Source organism: Panthera uncia, assembly GCF_023721935.1.
Source record: "Panthera uncia isolate 11264 chromosome A3 unlocalized genomic scaffold, Puncia_PCG_1.0 HiC_scaffold_11, whole genome shotgun sequence".
Taxonomy (NCBI): domain Eukaryota; kingdom Metazoa; phylum Chordata; class Mammalia; order Carnivora; family Felidae; genus Panthera; species Panthera uncia.
Genome location: NW_026057578.1, coordinates 14,146,797 through 14,163,561, shown reverse-complemented (window position 1 = coordinate 14,163,561; position 16,765 = coordinate 14,146,797). Strand labels below are relative to the sequence as shown.

Sequence of the window (16,765 nt, the reverse complement as noted above, 5' to 3'; positions counted from 1 at the left end):
GGGGTTAACGGTAGTCGGTCTGCACTTGAATGCCAGCTTTGCACTTCCTGTGCTGTGCAACCTTGGACAAGAAAACTGTCCTTCTCTGAACTTGTGTGGACTCTGCTCTCGTGAGACTACTCCTACCTACTTCTTAGGATTCTTTGAGGATTCAATGAAATAATGTATGCAGAGCACCCAGGGCATAACAGCCAAATACTCCTGCCCTGCTTTCTCAGACCTGGGCTGACAGCTCGGCCTCCGTGAGCCCCAGGCTGCTCAGACCTCACTGATAATACAGGCCTCTGTGATGCCCACAAGTCAGATCCCTAGCCTGGGTCCCCCTCGCACAGGAAATTTCAGGGCATCGTGCTGGTCCGAGGGGAGCCATCCCGGAAGACCCCGGCATTCGCCCAGTTTGTGTGCTGAGACCGGACAGCCGATCGGTTAAAGGACCATGTTGACCATTTCCTGAAGGCCTCCGAGGAATACGTAAGATCTGGGAGTTCGGTGGTGCAGCGGGGGAAGGGGCAGAAGATATTTTTGGCTCTTCTCAGCACATGTAGGCAGTCACTTCTGCCTCTGTAAAGCTGGCCTGGCTACACATCCTACATCCAGAAGTGTCTTCTGAATCATCAGAAATAGAAGCAGCTTTGTTGGGGGGAATTTCTGGGTGGAAGATTCAGAACCATAAGACAGAACAGGAAGAGGAAGTGGTGAGCCTTCAGGTCCAGAGTCAGAATCAGTAGTCCATGGAACACGGGAGTCGTTGAGTTGTACAGCCTGTGGGCATAGAATATTGCCACCACCCCCTCGGTCTGAGAATGTGGGGAGGCGGCTAAAGTCTTACCAAACAGATAATAGTATCCAACAGAAACAGAATGTGGGCCGAGTATATAATGAGACATTTTCTAGTAGCCACATAAAAAACTGAAATTTACTTTGATCAGATGTTTTATTCAACCTAATGTCTCCCAAATAGTATCCTCGCGAAATGTAATCAGTATAACATTAAGGGGATATATTATCTTCCTTTTTTGTACTCTGTTTTAAAAACCTGTGTTTTTATTTTTAAAATTTTTAAAAAATGTTTATTTTTGAGAGAGACAGAGAGAGAGAGAGAGAGAGAGAGAGAATACAAGTGGGGGAGGGGCAGAGAGAGACAGAAGGAGACACAGAATCCAAAACAGGCTCTCGGCTCTGTGCTGACAGAGCAGTGAGCCCGATGCAGGGCTCGAACCCATGAACCATGAGATCATGACCCGGCCCGAAGTCGGACACTTAACTGACTGAGCCACCCAGGCGCTCCTAAAAATCTGTGTTTTAAAGTGAAGAGAGTCTTGGGGCACGCGGGTGGCTCAGTTGGTTAAGCATCCGTTTTTGGCTCAGGTCATTCTCATGGTCCGTGAGTTCGAGCCCCGCATCGGGCTCTGTGCTGACAGCTCAGAGCCTGGAGCCTGCTTCACATTCTGTGTCTCCCTCTCTCTCTGCCCCTCCCCCACTCTCAGTCTGTCTCTCTCTCTCAAAAATAAATGATAAACATCAAAAAATTTAAAAATAAATAAATAAAATGAAGAGAGTCTTGGGGCACCTGGGTGGCTCAGTCGGTTGAGCATCCGACTTCGGCTCAGGTCATGATCTCACCGTCCATGGATTCGGGCACCGTGTCGGGCTCTGTGCTGACAGCTCAGAGCCTGGAGCCTGCTTTGGATTTTGTGTCTCCCTCTCTCTCTGTTCCTCTTCTACTCGCACTCTCTCTCTTTCTCTCTCAAAAATAAATAAAAAATTTTTTTAAAAATTAAAAAAAAAAATTACAATGAAGAGAGTCAGCCTAAGACATTAAGGAGGGGTGGGGACTGTGGCAAACAAGAGAGTTTACCCTCCAACTTGAGTTTTCCCACCACCACTACTCAACTCCAAACTACTGTTGCCAGATAGCAATAGGGTCCCATGTTGCCAGACCTTCTGACACTTTCTTTTCTAAGAGCAGCACAAAACTAGGTTCTAACGTGACATTTTCTGAGTTTAAAATATTAGCAATCAATTAATAGTTTAAAACTCATGAGAGGGGGCAAGAGACCCTGACTATGGGCTGGAGGCAGACCCAGGGACCGCTAGATTACAAGCTCCGATTTGGTCTAAACCTTCCGTGCCGTGTTTTCTCGGTTTACCCCTCCAGGCACATTGTCTGCTCTCCTCCCTGCCCTGATCCCTGGAGCTTCACCTGGATGGGCTGCCTCAGAGGGCCCTCCCGCATTCTGGCTTCCGTAGGTGTGATGGTGAGATTTCCGTGTCCACGTGGCTGGGCCACAGCATCCAGCTATTTGGTCAAACGTTATTCTAGCTGTTTCTGTGAGGGACTTTTTGGATGAGATTTATATTTAGATCAATGGAGTCTGAGTAAATCAGACTGCCCCCTCCTAATGGGGTGGGCCTCGTCCAATCAGTTGAAGGTCTGAGTAGAACAAAAGACTGCCTTCCCCTGAGCGAGAGGGAATTCTGCCAGCGGATTGCCTTTGGACTCTTTCCTGGATATACATATAGATGCACATATATGCATCCTGTTGGTTCTGCTTTCTCTGGAGAACCCCGACGGATACAGTTGGGTTGGTCATGGGGAGCGCCAGTGGGAGAGCTGAGGGTGGCTGAAGAGAAAGATCCGAGGCAGTGTCCCCCTTTCAGAGTCGTCTTGGGCTGTATGTGTCCCAGGAGTAAAGGAGCCACCCCCTCTCCCTCACCCCTCTCCCACCACCGAGGATCTGCACTTCCCCTCATGGTTTCCATGTCCTCTGCCCACACCCTGTAACTAGACCCGTTCCTAAGCTATCCTCAAATTAGCTACTTTATATATTTCCTTTCAAGACCCTGACTACGCACTCTTTATCTCTCAGATGAGGAAACCCAAGCCCCAAGCATAAAGGACGTCCTCAGGGTCACACAGCTTGTCGCATGTAGAGCCAGGAGTCCAAAGTGGCTCGTTGAACCCCTCATCTAGTGGCTTTTATTTGCCTTGTTTTCCATTTGACGTCACCACTTCCGTTCTTCTGCCCACCTGACTCTCTAATTTCTTGATATCTGCACCAGAATATGCGCGTATCTATCCAGTCCTTCCACGTACCCATTGTTCATCACTTCTGCGGGCTGTCGTGCTTTCCACGGTGTGCTTCCCCGTATTTTACTTAAATACTGCCACCCCCATGGTGGTCATCTAGGTGGCCTCCAGCTCCTGGGTTCCTCAAACGGCGGTGCCCAAACATCCTCCTACATTGTCCCCGTAGGAACCGTGGGATGATTTTGCCGGGACACGAACCCAGAAGGAGGAAAACCGGGCCACAGGGAACGCAGGTAACAAATTCCCCCTAATTACTGCCCAGTTGCTTGCCAGGCTGCCAGTGAGGAGTTATCGTCTCCCCCGCAGGACGGGAGGGCGTCTGTTTCCTTCTGTTTCACTATCGCGTGTCGTTCCCTTTCCTGGTTCCCACTGGTGGGATTGGCATCTTGGTTGAACTTGCATTTATCTGATTGCAAATGGGTTCGAGCATCTCTTTACCAAGCTCTGGCCATCTCGACGCCCTGCTTCAGAGCGGCACAGCCGTATCTCTCCCTGCTCTGGGTGTCAGGGCAGGCGTCTTCCAAAGACAGCGGCCAAGCCTCTTCCCCTCTCTGTACGTGGATACCACTCCTCCCATGAAGGCTGGGACCTGTTCCCCTCCCCTTGAACCAGGTAACCCTTGGCTTGCTTTGACCAATAGAATGTGGCAGAATTGAGTTCTTCGATTCGCGAGCCCGGCCCGTAAGGGGCTGTGTAGCTACTGCTTTTGCCTTCTGAGAAGCCCACCGTCAGGTTCAGAGGTCTGGGCTAGACCTCTGGAGAAGCCACATGACTGCGGAGGCTCCGTGGTCATCGTGGACATTCAAGGTCCAGCTAAACTCCCCGCTGAGTTGCCCTGGACACCCCATCTGGAGCAGAGACGAAACCGTCCCTGCAGATCTCTGTCTAAATGCAGAAACATAAGCCAATAAGCCGCTGTGTTCTGGGGCCTGAGTTTTGGGGTGGTTTGTTAATGTAGCCAGTTAACTAAAACAGATGTTTTGTTTTGTATTTGCTCTTTCCGACACCCGTTGCATTCCGGACGCGAGTCTCATGTGTATTTCCAACGACTCTGCACCCCTCCTGCGGCCCACCTTCCTCCCATGCCTCCATCGGCACGTGGCTGACTCCTGGTCTCAGGCCAATGCCACCTCCTCAGAGAAGTCCTCCCTGACCACCCCCGGCCGAAGTAGCTTCTGAGTCAGTTGGTCACATTGTCCAGTTTCATTTTCTTCTTACCCTGCCTCATGACCCAGAGTGATTTTATCTGTTTACCTGCCCACTGCCTGTCTCCTTACCTAGAATGTAAGTTCCATGTGGATGGGGACAGTGAAGGAGCCCATAATCAGGTTTTACATAAATATTGTTGAATGAATGAGTGGAAGAAGGAGTGAACAAAGAAATGAATAGAGCAGACCTCAGATCAGAGGCCGAGATTGCTGGCTCATAAATTTTGGTACAGATTCATTTATCAAATATTTACTGAGCACCTATTATGTGCCAGAAACCATTCTAGATACCAGAGTTACGGCACTCAACAAAATAAAGTTTGTATTCTGATAGGCTGATATTCTAGAAAATACACAATACGGTGTCTTGACTAAACACGACGAAGAAAAATACAGCAGAGTAAGGAGCTGGAGAGTAATGAGGGCAAGATTTTAGACTAGATGGTTAGTGAAGCTTCTCCGGGGAGGTGACATTTGGGCAGAGGCCTGAATAAAGTGAGGAAACAAGCACATATGTGGCAGCAGAGTGTTCTTGGCAGGGGCGGGGGGGGGGGGGGGGGGGGGGGGGGGAAGCATGTGTAAAGGCCCCGGGGCAGGACAGTTGAAGCATGTGGTTAGAGTGGAGGGGGAAGGGCAATAAGGAAGTTAAGTCAGGGAGGTCAATTCTGTGGAACTCCCAGCTCAGGAGTTTGTGGCTTTAAAGCTTTAAAACTTTCTTATGTCCACAAAGCAAATAACCTCTAGGTCCACTGCTGATTCACATTCTTTATTTTATAGTGTTTTCAATCAGGATTCGAAATCACAATTCATCAGGTTACAGGTCCCATGGGTTTCTCCCGTCCCCTGTTCTCCAGGAGAGCAGCCTCCAACCCCCATGGGCTGTAACTGTGGCTAAATACTAAAGTGCTCACGTGGGAAGAGATGCATCGCATTCTCCAACTTGGAGGCCTCTCCTCTCTCCCTCCTGCTCCCAGGGAAACATCTGTGACTCACTCGTACCATACTGAGTTCAGTCTCTGGGTGCTGCCTTCCCAGCCCACGCTGCCCAGAGAACCTCAGCCCTCAGATGCGTAGGAAGGGGAGACATAAGGCTTCTGGACCCCTTCCTGGCACCTTTGCTTGGAGCCAGGCTAACGCTGGGCGGCTCTTTCCACTTTCTGAGCACCCACGGGACCTAATACTGTGCTGTTCACGGGGGATGCCCAGACGTTTCTGCTGGAAACAGGGAGGGATCCCATCTTCTAGGACAGCTCCCACCAGCCACTGGCTCAGGGGAGTCTCCCTCGACCCCATCTGGAGAAGAGGGTTCCGATATTTTGCCTGCCTGAGAAATTTCACCCTGGCCTATTACGAGGCTCCAATCTATCTTCTGACTTTTTTTTTTTTTTCTCATCTCTGAAATACGTGGCCTTGGCTCATTAAACATGCTTACCCCCTGGGGTGTGGGTGGGGAGGTAAAGACCAGCTGCTGGAACGAGGAAGGGCTGATGGCCTCAAAGGCCCTCAAAGGACGGGAGTCCTTGCTGGAAGAACCTTGGGCCACTGGTGAGACATTAGGGCCCAGGCTTGGCCTGACCCCAGAATTACGGTCAAACTGACTCGATTAAACAGGAAAATCCTAAACAGGGTGGGTAGAGGCGTCAGCTGGGATTTCTAGAACTCTCCTGGCGTGCTCAGGCGCACAGAGGAGCAGCAGGGAGGCTTTGCACAGCCTCCACCTCCTCAGGAAGTCATCTGTCCCTCCCCCCGTCTCCAGGGATTGGAAATAACCCTAGCTGCCGGGGATTGGCAGCGGTAAAATTCAAACGACGGGCACGGGAGGGGCACCAGCCGAGCAGAACACACACCGCCTGTGAAGGACTGGCACAGCGCAGCCCCAAAAGCCTCTGTGAGGCAGGCGAGCTCTAAAGGCGAGATGATCTCTCCAGAGTGAAACCTAAAGCAGGCAGTGGGGGATGTCAGTTGTGCCCATGAGATTCGGTGGCCCCCGTTTCCAACTGTTTAAGACAAACACCATTCCAGGTTGCTGAAATAAGGCTCCTTTGCATCCTAGCCACAGAACAGCTCAGAGAGCTTGTTTCCTAGCAGCCGGTGATGGCAAAAGCCTTCTGGGAGGGCCCAGCCCAAAGAGAGTCCCGGAGCGGGGCTCAAAGGGTCCGAAATGTGTCGTTGGGCAAGGCGGACGGCAGTGATGTGATGTTGGCTGAGTGGATGTCAGCCCAATCCGGAAAGGTGCCCAGCTGGAAGATGGTCTGTGCCCAAGTATTCATGGCCAAGCTGAGCAGCAGGACGCCCATCAGGTTCATCAGGAGGCCCGTCCGCACCTGAAACGGAGCCCAGAGTAAGGAAGGAGTCATCGTACGAATGGGAAAACCCACACTCAGAGTCAAGGAAGTCATTCACTCAAGGTCTCCCAGCCCGGAAGCGATGGTTCCAGGACATGAGGCCGGTGGATGCCCACAACCCTCCCCTCTTTACATGACCCTGGGCTGTCCCTCAAAGAGCTGCAAACGTCCCCAGCCATCGAGTGGTTTCTAGGTGTCAGGTACTCTGTCACACAGATGTGTCCCTTAACCCTGAAAGCAACCCTTCGCAGGTGATTATTATTATTATTCCCACTTTACAGAAGAGGAAACTGAGGCTCAGAGAAGTTGGCTTACCCACGTCACACAGCTTGCAAATGATCTGGTTTGACCAGTAACACACACGCACACACACATACACACACATACACACATACACACTACACGTCTACTTAAGGCTATACTTACTTGTTGCGAAGGTTTGTCTGATGGAAGTTTTGACCTTTTTAAGAAGCTAGAACACGTGGCTAGAACAAGGTTGCTTCTTCCCCGGGGCCAACCTCCTGGGCCACTCAGTCCAACCTGGGGCTGAAAATCCCTGTTTCTCATCGGGGTTTTCTGATGTCCCATCTTGGCCTTGCCCAGCTGTGAACTGCACGGTAAGCAAGTGACTCCCTTTTCAATCCCCCTTTGGACCTTTTCCTCGCAGAGAAGGTCTCCCTCGGGTGCGCCTCACGCCCTTAACGCTCTCTCTTCCTCGCCAATGGCCCTCTTTGACAAGGAGGGGTTCAGAACCTTCTCCAGGGCAATTGCTATCGGAGCAAAAGTAATTATTTTGCTTTCTTTGGTCTGCGTTTATTTTTAGACTTCCCTTCTGTGGCATACGTTACCAGCTTTCCATGTACAGATTGCAGCGGAAACTCTTCTTTTCAAATACTCTTAAGTTTTTTTTTTTAAATGCAAGTTGATTAAAATTGTTAGGTAAACATTGCCACGGATGGTTCGCGGAAAGGGCATCAAGTCGTGAAGGGCGTATGCCAAGCAACAAGGTCGAACTGTGTCGTGCTATCCTGCCTTTGCTCTTGGGGGTACCTTCAAACCCTGGCAACTTTGGAGGACTGGAAGGGGACACGCCTAAGCTTTGGGGCGACCAGGAAGAGGGCTGCGCTCCTGGGAGCCTGCCTCAAAATGCCTGCTTAGTCCCACATATGTTACGTCAACTGCCTACATCATCACTGTCTGGACCCAAGCCTCCAGAGCCAGCGCCTCTCTGTGCCTCCTTGTGCCCCTCGGCATCTTTCTGTCCCTCTCTGTGCTCTTGGCGGGCCTCTACCTCTCAGAGCCTCTCCATTTCTCTCGTGTCTCTTTGTTCCCAGGATGGGCGTCACATCTCCATTTCTGCCTTCCCTAAGCAGCCTCCCTTTCCACACTGGCCCCCAGCCCCCAGCAGTCCACTCCACCCGGCAGCCAAAGCCATCTCGGAGGGGCACGAGTGAAACCACATCCCTGTGACATCGGACAGCTGAAGGGACTCCACTCTAGAAAGTCTCCATCTCTGCTGTTTTTCTGCCAGGCTCCGTATCCTCATGTTCCGGATTCTGCCTCTGAATAAGCCAAGAAGCTCTTTTCCCACCTCGAGGGGGAAGCAAGAAAGTGAATCATTCTCTGTTTTGTCCTAGGCCCCGAACACCTGATAACACCTAAGGGCCAGATCCCAAACACGTACCCTTACCTTCGGGGATTCATGGAATAACATCTATGGCTCACCGGACTCTTCTTTGATTGGACCCTAGCGGATTCTTAAAGGAACACACGCGTTCCCTAGACCCTATTCCAGTATAAACCCCAAACCCCGAGCAACGAGGAGACTCATTTTTCTCTCCATTCTGAGGGTCTCCCAGACACTCTGTCCATTATTCTCTGTCTCTCATACTCTTCAGTAAACTCTGTTTTCACTGTCTCTGGCTCACATTTGATTTCTGTCCTGCGTGAAGCCAAGGACCCTTTTGGCTGACCCTGTGGGACCCTCCCCTGGGCTCTCAGACCCAGCCTTGCCCTGCTTAAATCCCTTGAAAGTCCTCCCACTGTGCGCTGAATAATATCCTAAGTCTGTGCCTTGCATGCTGTGCACCGACCTCCCCTCCCGGGCCTCTGGTCTCATCTTCCCAATTCCAGGCACACCAGCCTCCTCCTTCTCTCTGTTTGCTCTGTGACCTCTTTCCGTCTCTCACTCTTGTCCACCCCCTTTCTTTCTCCCTCCCCAGCTCCTGCTGGGGTATCTGGGCCTGGAGAGCCTGGACTGGGAACACCACCCTCTTCAGTTACACCAGCTTTGGATTTGCATTCCCTGAGTGCCCCAGGCAGCCAGTGGAAGCAGCAGGGGAGGCAGGGGAGGGAGGGAGGAGAGGGTTCAGCAGGGGAGCGAGGGGAGAGGGAACACACCGGCGGGTCTCCCCACTGCTGCTACCCCAGTTCCTCCCTCCTAAAGATTCCAGGCACAGAGCAGCCGGAGGAACAAGTAAGAAAAGAGAGCAGTGCCCAGAGAGGGGAGGAAATCCCTTGTCCCTGAAGCAGACTCTGGAAAGTCATCACGAAGGCCATTTCCTGAAATTGTCCAAGCACAAGAATCATCCCAGAGTGTCTGTTAAAGCGGATCCCCCTGGTCCGGCTCCGAATGACTTATTCAGAAACTGGGGTTTGGTAAAGTGGGACCAGGGGTCCCGCCCAGACGTCTCACCCGGCACCTGCTGTCCACCCCCAGTCTCGGGCCTCTGTTGGGACGCGCCAGGACTCACCATGTCTTTGACCAGCAAGTGTCCAGAGGCGAAGGCAATCGAGTTGGGGGGCGTCGAGACCGGGAGCATGAAGGCATAGGAGCAGCTGACTGTGCCGGGGACCATCAAGTAGAGGGGGTGCACCCTCAGGCGGATGGCCTGGACCGAGGCAGGGGCGGGGGCGGTGACCCCGGCAGGGAAAGAGAGAGAAGCGATGACAACCGATGGAGACGGTTGAAAGCCACAACAGGTAAGACACGGAAAGAGACGCACAGGGACGCATAGACGGAGACTGGCAGAGAACAGTGGCAGCAGACGAGAAGACAGGTTGGGAGACGACACAAGGAGAGATAGAACCAGAAACGCAGATCCACAGGCAACAGTAGAGACAGACAAGAAGAGAACCCAAATCAAAGGACACGTGGAGAGGACATTCCCCAGGTTAGTGACATCCTGGGGCCACACTGCATGTTCACTGGGGAGGATGGGCTGGGAAGATTTATCTAGAACACACCTTCTCCAGCCTGAGAGTGCAGCATCATACCTGGAGGGCTTGCTAAAACACGGCATGGCGGCCCCACTTTGCCCAGAGTTTCTGATTCAGCAGGTCTGGGGTGGCCCCAAGAGCCTGCATTCGAAATGAGTTCCCTGCTGCTGCTGTGGGTCCAGAGAACCATGGCTCTAAAATATCAAGTCCTGGGGCGCCTGGGCAGCTCAGTCGGTTGAGTGTCTGACTCTTGATTTTGGCTCAGGTCACGATCTCACAGGTTCATGAATTCGAGCCCCACGTCGGGCTCTGCGCTGACAGTGTGGGGCCTGCTTGGGATTCTCTCTCTGCCCCCCCCCCATAAATAAATAAATGTTTACAATTTTTTTTTTTAAATAGTAAAACAAAGTAACAAGTCCCCTGCCTGGTCCTTCCCTTGGCCAAACAGTCCACACCTTTACTTGGGGCCTCACCAGATTTCAAGGACACATCTGTCGATAAGCATTTCCCGATTTCTAAGATTGTGTGAATCAAATATGTCTGTGTGTTGACCTCGTTCAGTGGGCCACTGGTTCGTCACCTCCCCCAAATGACATATTCATCTACAATTCACGTGGGTTTCTTCTCTATTGTATTTAAAATAGGACATTTTTTAGGGGCGCCTGGGTGGCTCAGTTGGTTAAACATCCGACTTCAGCTCAGGTCACAATCTCACGGTCCGTGAGTTCGAGCCCCGCGTCGGGCTCTGGGCTGATGGCTCAGAGCCTGGAGCCTGCTTCTGATTCTGTGTCTCCCTCTCTCTCTGACCCTCCCCCGTTCATGCTCTGTCTCTCTCTGTCTCAAAAATAAATAAACGTTAAAAAAATATTAAAAAAAAATAAAATAAAATAGGACATTTTTGGCCCCTCTGGCAAATTTTTATAACCCAAAGCATATAACTTTTCTCAGTGCTAAATTCGTCCCCTGACACGTAAAACGTTTGGGTTTTGATGACAAGCAACATTTGGAAGCCTGTGTGATTTGCCAGTGTCTTCTCCAGCAAAAGTCGCCCCAACAGACCTGGCTGGGTCCCTGCTTCTCCTCCCCCCATCACCCTGAAGTGTCCCCTCTCTCCCAATCATCTGCTCCCTCAGAGCCCGGTGAAGGGTGTGATTAAGTCCAATCACACGTGGCAAGGTTTGGGGACCCCCCTCCCCTCACTACTGGCGGGAGGGAGAATGGCATGCCCACTTTGGAGGGCAGTTTGCCCACTTCTAACAAAAGTATACACGCACAAGCTCTCCGATCCAGGGATCTCATCCAGGAACGTATCTAGATGGACTCAAAGGCGCACAGACAAGGAAAGGTCCGGCGAGTATTGCTGGACCACAGCAAAGGCTGGAAGCAAACCTACGTGTCCATCACTGAAGATCTGAAATAAACCCACTGCCATCCACTGGTAACAGAATATCCTCTATTCCCTGAAGAAGGATAAAGTACACCTCCGTGTGCTAATGCAGTGCGAACTCCCTTACAAATTGAAATAAGCCGACAAAAGCCAAAAACAAAGTGGCTCAGATAAGCGTGCCTGGTTCGCTTACTGTTCGCACACAAAGCCTGGAGTTGCAACGCTGATTTAATCTGATCAATTTTGGATTCTATTGAGATAATCCTCCGCTGAAGTCTTCTCTAATCTATTTAAATACAGAACCAAGCCCATCGTTTCTAATGTTAATCAGTTTTGAAATTCCTAACATAGACTCTATTTGATGGGGATGCGTTGTTCTTTTGGTTCGCGCCCAGATCTATTTTGCTATTTGCATCTGTGTTTACGTGTGAGATTGAGTCGTGACTACACCCCGCCCCCCCACCCACCGCTCTGCTGTCCTTTGGTTTCAGCGGCTGCGTTTTGCCAACCTTATTCCTGGGTTGCATGGCTTTCTCTGTCTTTCCGTGCTCTGAAATAGTTTGAATAAGGTGGGAACGATCTGCCCTTTGAAGGTCTGCTAGCTGTCACCCAGCTAACCCTCTGAGGATGGGCTGGTGATTTTTTAGGGTGGCAGTTCTCAACTGATGATGGTTTTGTCCCCCACCCCCGACCAGGGGACGCTTGGCAACGTCTGGAGACGTTTTTGATTGTCATGATTTAGGGGAAGCTCTTGGCTGGCACCTAGCAGGCGGCGACCAGGGCTGCTGACTGTCCTACCGTGTCCAGGGCAGCCCCACACAACAGACAGCTCTTTGGCCCCAAATGTCAATAGTGCTGAGAAACCCTTCTCTAGAGGGAGGTTAGAACTGCGCCTACCATTAGAGTTTCTTCTGTGGTTATTTGCCTTACTCAGATCTTTCTACTTCGTCTGAATCCAAATTTGACAATTTCTATCTTCCTAGAAACCTCTCCGAAGGAAGAAATTGGGTGCACTTTTGAAAATATTTACTCTGTGTATTTCTTAAAGAAAAAAAAAAATCAGGGGCGCCTGGGTGGCTCAGTCGGTTAAGCGTCCGACTTCAACTCCGGTCACGATCTCACGGTCCGTGAGTTCGAGCCCCGCGTCGGGCTCTGGGCTGACGGCTCAGAGCCTGGAGCCTGCTTCGGATTCTGTGTCTCCCTCTCTCTCTGCCCCTCCCCTGTTCATGCTCTGTCTCTCTCTGTCTCAAAAATAAATAAACGTTAAAAAAATTTTTTTTTAAATAAGAAAAAAGAAAAAAATCAGTATTAAAAAAAAAATCAGGGTCTAACACGTTCATGCGGTTTAGAAGAGGGCGATGGCACCTGTAGCCCCCCACGGAGCTCCCAAGTGGCAGGGGAGAGATTTCTGGAGCACCCACCCTCCGCGCCCTCCTCCCCCCCCCCCCCCCCCCCCCCCCCCCCCCCCCGCGCCCGCCCTACCGGCCAGGACTCTCACCAGCTCCGCCAGGACGGGGAGGAAGATGATGATAGTGGCCGTGTTGCTGGCAAACTCGGTGAAGAAGGCCACGACGACAGTGATGAGCAGCACGGCCAGCGGGGGCGGCACGTTCTCTAGGGGGTGCAGCTGCCCACCGATCCACGCCGATAGCCCCGACTCCTGCGGGGGCGGGGGGCCTCTGTTCAGAGCCGGCCCAGCCCCAGCTGCCACCCCCCCCCCCCCGAGGGCTGGGCCCAGGAAGGTCGTTAGGACGGACCACAGTGGTGACCATCAGTGCTACAGAATGGTCTCCAGGCTCTCTTCTGCTGACTTCTTCAGGAGTTACTCCACTCAGGGGTATTCAGATATGCAATCAAGTGAACCTTTACCACAGCCCTTTTTGCAACCCAGTATCCTCTGAGACCAGCACGCTTCGGTGTTTTCAAAGGATCTTTACACATTTCTTTTATGGTTAATAGAAAATGTACCGCTTTTTTTTCCTGCTGAGAAAAAATTAAACCAATCGTATAAAAAAAAAAAAAGAAAATTTACCGCTTCTCTAGAACTTAAAATTTCATAATGGATTCTAGAACACAGCATACTACTTTTTTAAATTTTTTATGTTTATTTTTGAGAGAGAGAGAGGGAGGGAGAGAGAATGAGTGGGGGAGGGGCAGAGAGAGAGGGGGACACAGAATCCCAAACAGGCTCCAGGCTCTGAGCTGTCAGCACAGAGCCCGATGCAGGGCTTGAACTCACAGACCAAGAGATCATGACCTGAGCCGAAGTCAGATGCTTTAACCGACTGAGCCACCCAAGCACCCTACGTATTTACATAAATAAAATACTATACTATACTTGTCCCCAGAATTTGACTTAAAAGTTACTTTCCAGGAACGAATCATAAATGCTTAAAGATATTTTTCTCTAGAAGAGACTGTAAAATTAACTTGCTTCTTTTACATCTGTACCTCGGTCGGCACTGTTTGATAGCCTAGAAATTATGGCGAGTGGCAGTCAAGGTCCCAGCCCTCCCCTGGCCCAGGGAACCGTGCAAGGAAAAAATGGGGCCACTGGTTTTTCCCAGAGGCCACTCCTAGGAGACTGGCGGCCGTGTGCGCGATTTAAGGGAGAGAGGCTGGAGAGGAGGAATATTAATGACGTGGATGAATGAGAAGCCAAAAGCTTCCCAGTGGCTGGGCCTCTGGGTGGTGGGCTTCCGGCCAAGGTCGCAGCCCCTACGGGTCCTTGGCTCAGCTTCTGCCGTCAGAGGGCGGTCCCGCAGGGGCAGCGGCAGAACCCCCTGCTTCCTTGGGTTCTCTTGGGGACTCCAAAGGGCTTCGCCTGCCCTTTCCCAGTCCCTTCGGTATCAAAGCTCTGTTTCCTTGGAAACACACAGCGCCATGGTGTTCCAGGGGGAACCATGCAACAAGCAAGGTTGGAGGTTGTATACCCAGAGGATGAGGAGAAAGGGCTCTGGAATCAGAATGACCTTGTTCCCCACCTTAATCCTTTCTAGCTGTGCTGTCCCGGGCAAGCAACTTAACCTCTCTGTGCCTTAATTTTGTTTAAATCTGTAAACGAGGGTGTAACAGCGCCTGTCCCAGAAGGTTACTGTTGGGAGAAAAGGAGCTAATCTATAAAGCAGTTGGAAAATGCCTGGGTACCTGGTGAGGGCCCCACACGTGCCAGCTGTCATTAGTAGCTTCGAGTCACAAGGGGAGACAGTCAGAAATTGCCCAGTGCGGTGGTTGTCAAACTGTGTTCCTTATGGCCCCCCAAAGATGTCAAGAGGTGCCTGAGGCCATGTTGCAGGATGGGAAGGGAGAGGCTTGACCATCTTTAAGAGCCTCAGAAAACACACCAGGCTCAGCGGTTCGAATACAACTCTGTATAATAATTCCTAAGGAAAGAGAACCAGTGAATTTGATCCAGGGAAAGGAAAAAGAGAAGGCTTCCTGCACACGTGTGAACATTCAGACCACTGTGCTGTTTACAAGCTGTACGATGTTGGGCAGATCGATGAACATCTCTGTCCCTCGCTTTCTTCAAGGAGTTGGCAGTAAGGATTAGACAAAGACGCGCAAAACACGGTTCCTCTACATAGTAAGTCCTGGATAGGATTCATTACTATTTCTTTAATTCAACACGCACGTAATGTAGAGTTCACTCTGTGCGAGGCACTCGTCCAAAGACTGGGCTAATATTAGCTCATTTAATCCCCGTAACAGCTCCATGAGGTAAGTGGTATAATTATCTCCATCTTATGACTGAAGAAACTGAGGCACACAGAGGTGGTAACTTGCCTGAGTAAGTGAAGTAATTTGCCCTAGGGTTGGAATTTTGAGCTGGGACTCTAGCACTTTCTTCAACAGGCTACCTCTCCAATGACATGATAATGCCAGTCAGTCGTCCGTCATCATTATCATCATCACCATGGCCATCATCATCGAGGTGACTCTCCAGCAGAAAATGAGGGATAGGGAACATAAACACATTTCTGCTTGCCTACAGGGTTTGCTCCACTCTGACTTACTCTCAAGCTCCTATAACCTCAATGTGTTTGTAGATAAGTTTATTCGGATGGAGATGAAATGAGATGTGCTTAAAGGTGCCAGAGGAAGACCAATTTTCAACTCACGAGATGGTAAAACTGTACTCACAATTCAAGGACGAGGGCTGAAGGTGCCCCTGGCTTTAGCACCTGGTATGTATCAGCCCTGTGCACTTTCCACACATCATATCGGCAGTGCTAAAAACAGCCCATTTTACGACACGTCCAACAAATATTTATTGCGCGTGTTATGTACCGGGACTCTTCTGGATGCTGGAACAGTAGTGAATGAGACATATATGATCCCTGCCCTCATGGCGCTGACGTTCTAGTAAGGGAGACACCAACCGAGAAATGAACAGGGCAATTTGGGGGAAGGGAATAAGGAAGGAAATAAGTGGGGTGGTAACAGGGAGAGGGATTATAGGCGAGGCTACTTTAGAGATGGTGCCAGGGAGGGCCTCTGAGTTGGTGACCTTGGAAATGACCTGAAGGGCCAGGACTCAGAGATCTCAGGGAAGAGCATTAGGCAGAAAGAAAGCAGATGCAAAGGTCCAGGGGTGCAAATGAGTCTAGGGTAGCTGAAGAGCATCGAGGGGCCAGTGGGACTGGAGGGGAGCCAATCAGGGGACAGAGGCAGGGGCCGACGACAGGGAGGTAGGCAGGGGCCAGGCCATGCTGGGCCTTGTGTGTAGGCCCAGGAAGCCTTCAGACTAGAGTCTGAATATATCGGGAGTAATGGGCAGTTTTTACAGCAGGAGAGAAGCGTAGTGAGGACACTGAGCAGGTTTAAGTGAGTTGCTCAAGCTCAAAGCAAGCACCGGGATCTGCTTCTAGCCCTTCTGAACCAGCACTTGGGGGTCCACACACCCAGGCTCACCCTGGACCCCGTCCGAGGACCTGTAAGCCCCAGGAGGCCTGGCTGTGGCCTGGGGAGGGTACCGGGCAGGGGCCGAGAAGCGGGATGTGCCATGAGCGCTCTGGTCCCGCCTGGGGCAGGCCGCGCGGGCCTGGGCAGGGGATGGTACCAGCCGGGGTTGGGGGAAGCGGGCAGCTGCCACACAAAGGCCTTGTTGAACAGAAACCCCGGCGACCGCCCAGGGCCGGGCCAGGAGCCAGACTGACCTCCCAGATGGCCAGTGGCCCCGCGGCCCAGCCCCCCCCCCCCCCCCCCCCCGAGAGCGGGGCTTTTCCCACCACATCCCAAGCTCAGAGGAGCCTCTGGGGTAGAGGACCGTCTCCTCTGCTCAGGCAAGTTGCTCAGGCAAGAACCTCCACGCCATTTCCCCCTTTGCTCCCACATTCGGTCATCATAACCAACTGCGTCGGCCACGTTCTGAGGTCTCCACGGGCATCGACTCATCCAATAACTGTCACAAGTCTGTGGCACGGCGCCATTATTATTCCCATTTTACAGATGAGGAATCTGAAACACGCAGCTGAGGTACAAGACGTGCAACCCCCCCCCCCCCCCCCCCCCC

The 16,765-nt window shown here is 51.6% G+C and overlaps 1 protein-coding gene across 1 annotated transcript in view; it reads right to left on the bottom strand.

Moving 5' to 3' along the window:
• Positions 1-5,046: 5,046 nt before the first annotated feature.
• SLC13A3 (solute carrier family 13 member 3) overlaps positions 5,047-16,765 on the bottom strand; it is a 74,089-nt gene continuing 62,370 nt past the window's right edge. Inside the window, exons 11-13 of the mRNA XM_049649928.1 lie at positions 12,749-12,910; positions 9,398-9,535; positions 5,047-6,623 (exon numbers count right to left, since the gene is read on the bottom strand). Of these exons, the coding sequence (XP_049505885.1) occupies positions 6,447-6,623; positions 9,398-9,535; positions 12,749-12,910 (477 nt within the window). The 3' untranslated portion in view covers positions 5,047-6,446. The remainder of the gene's footprint in view (positions 6,624-9,397; positions 9,536-12,748; positions 12,911-16,765) is intronic.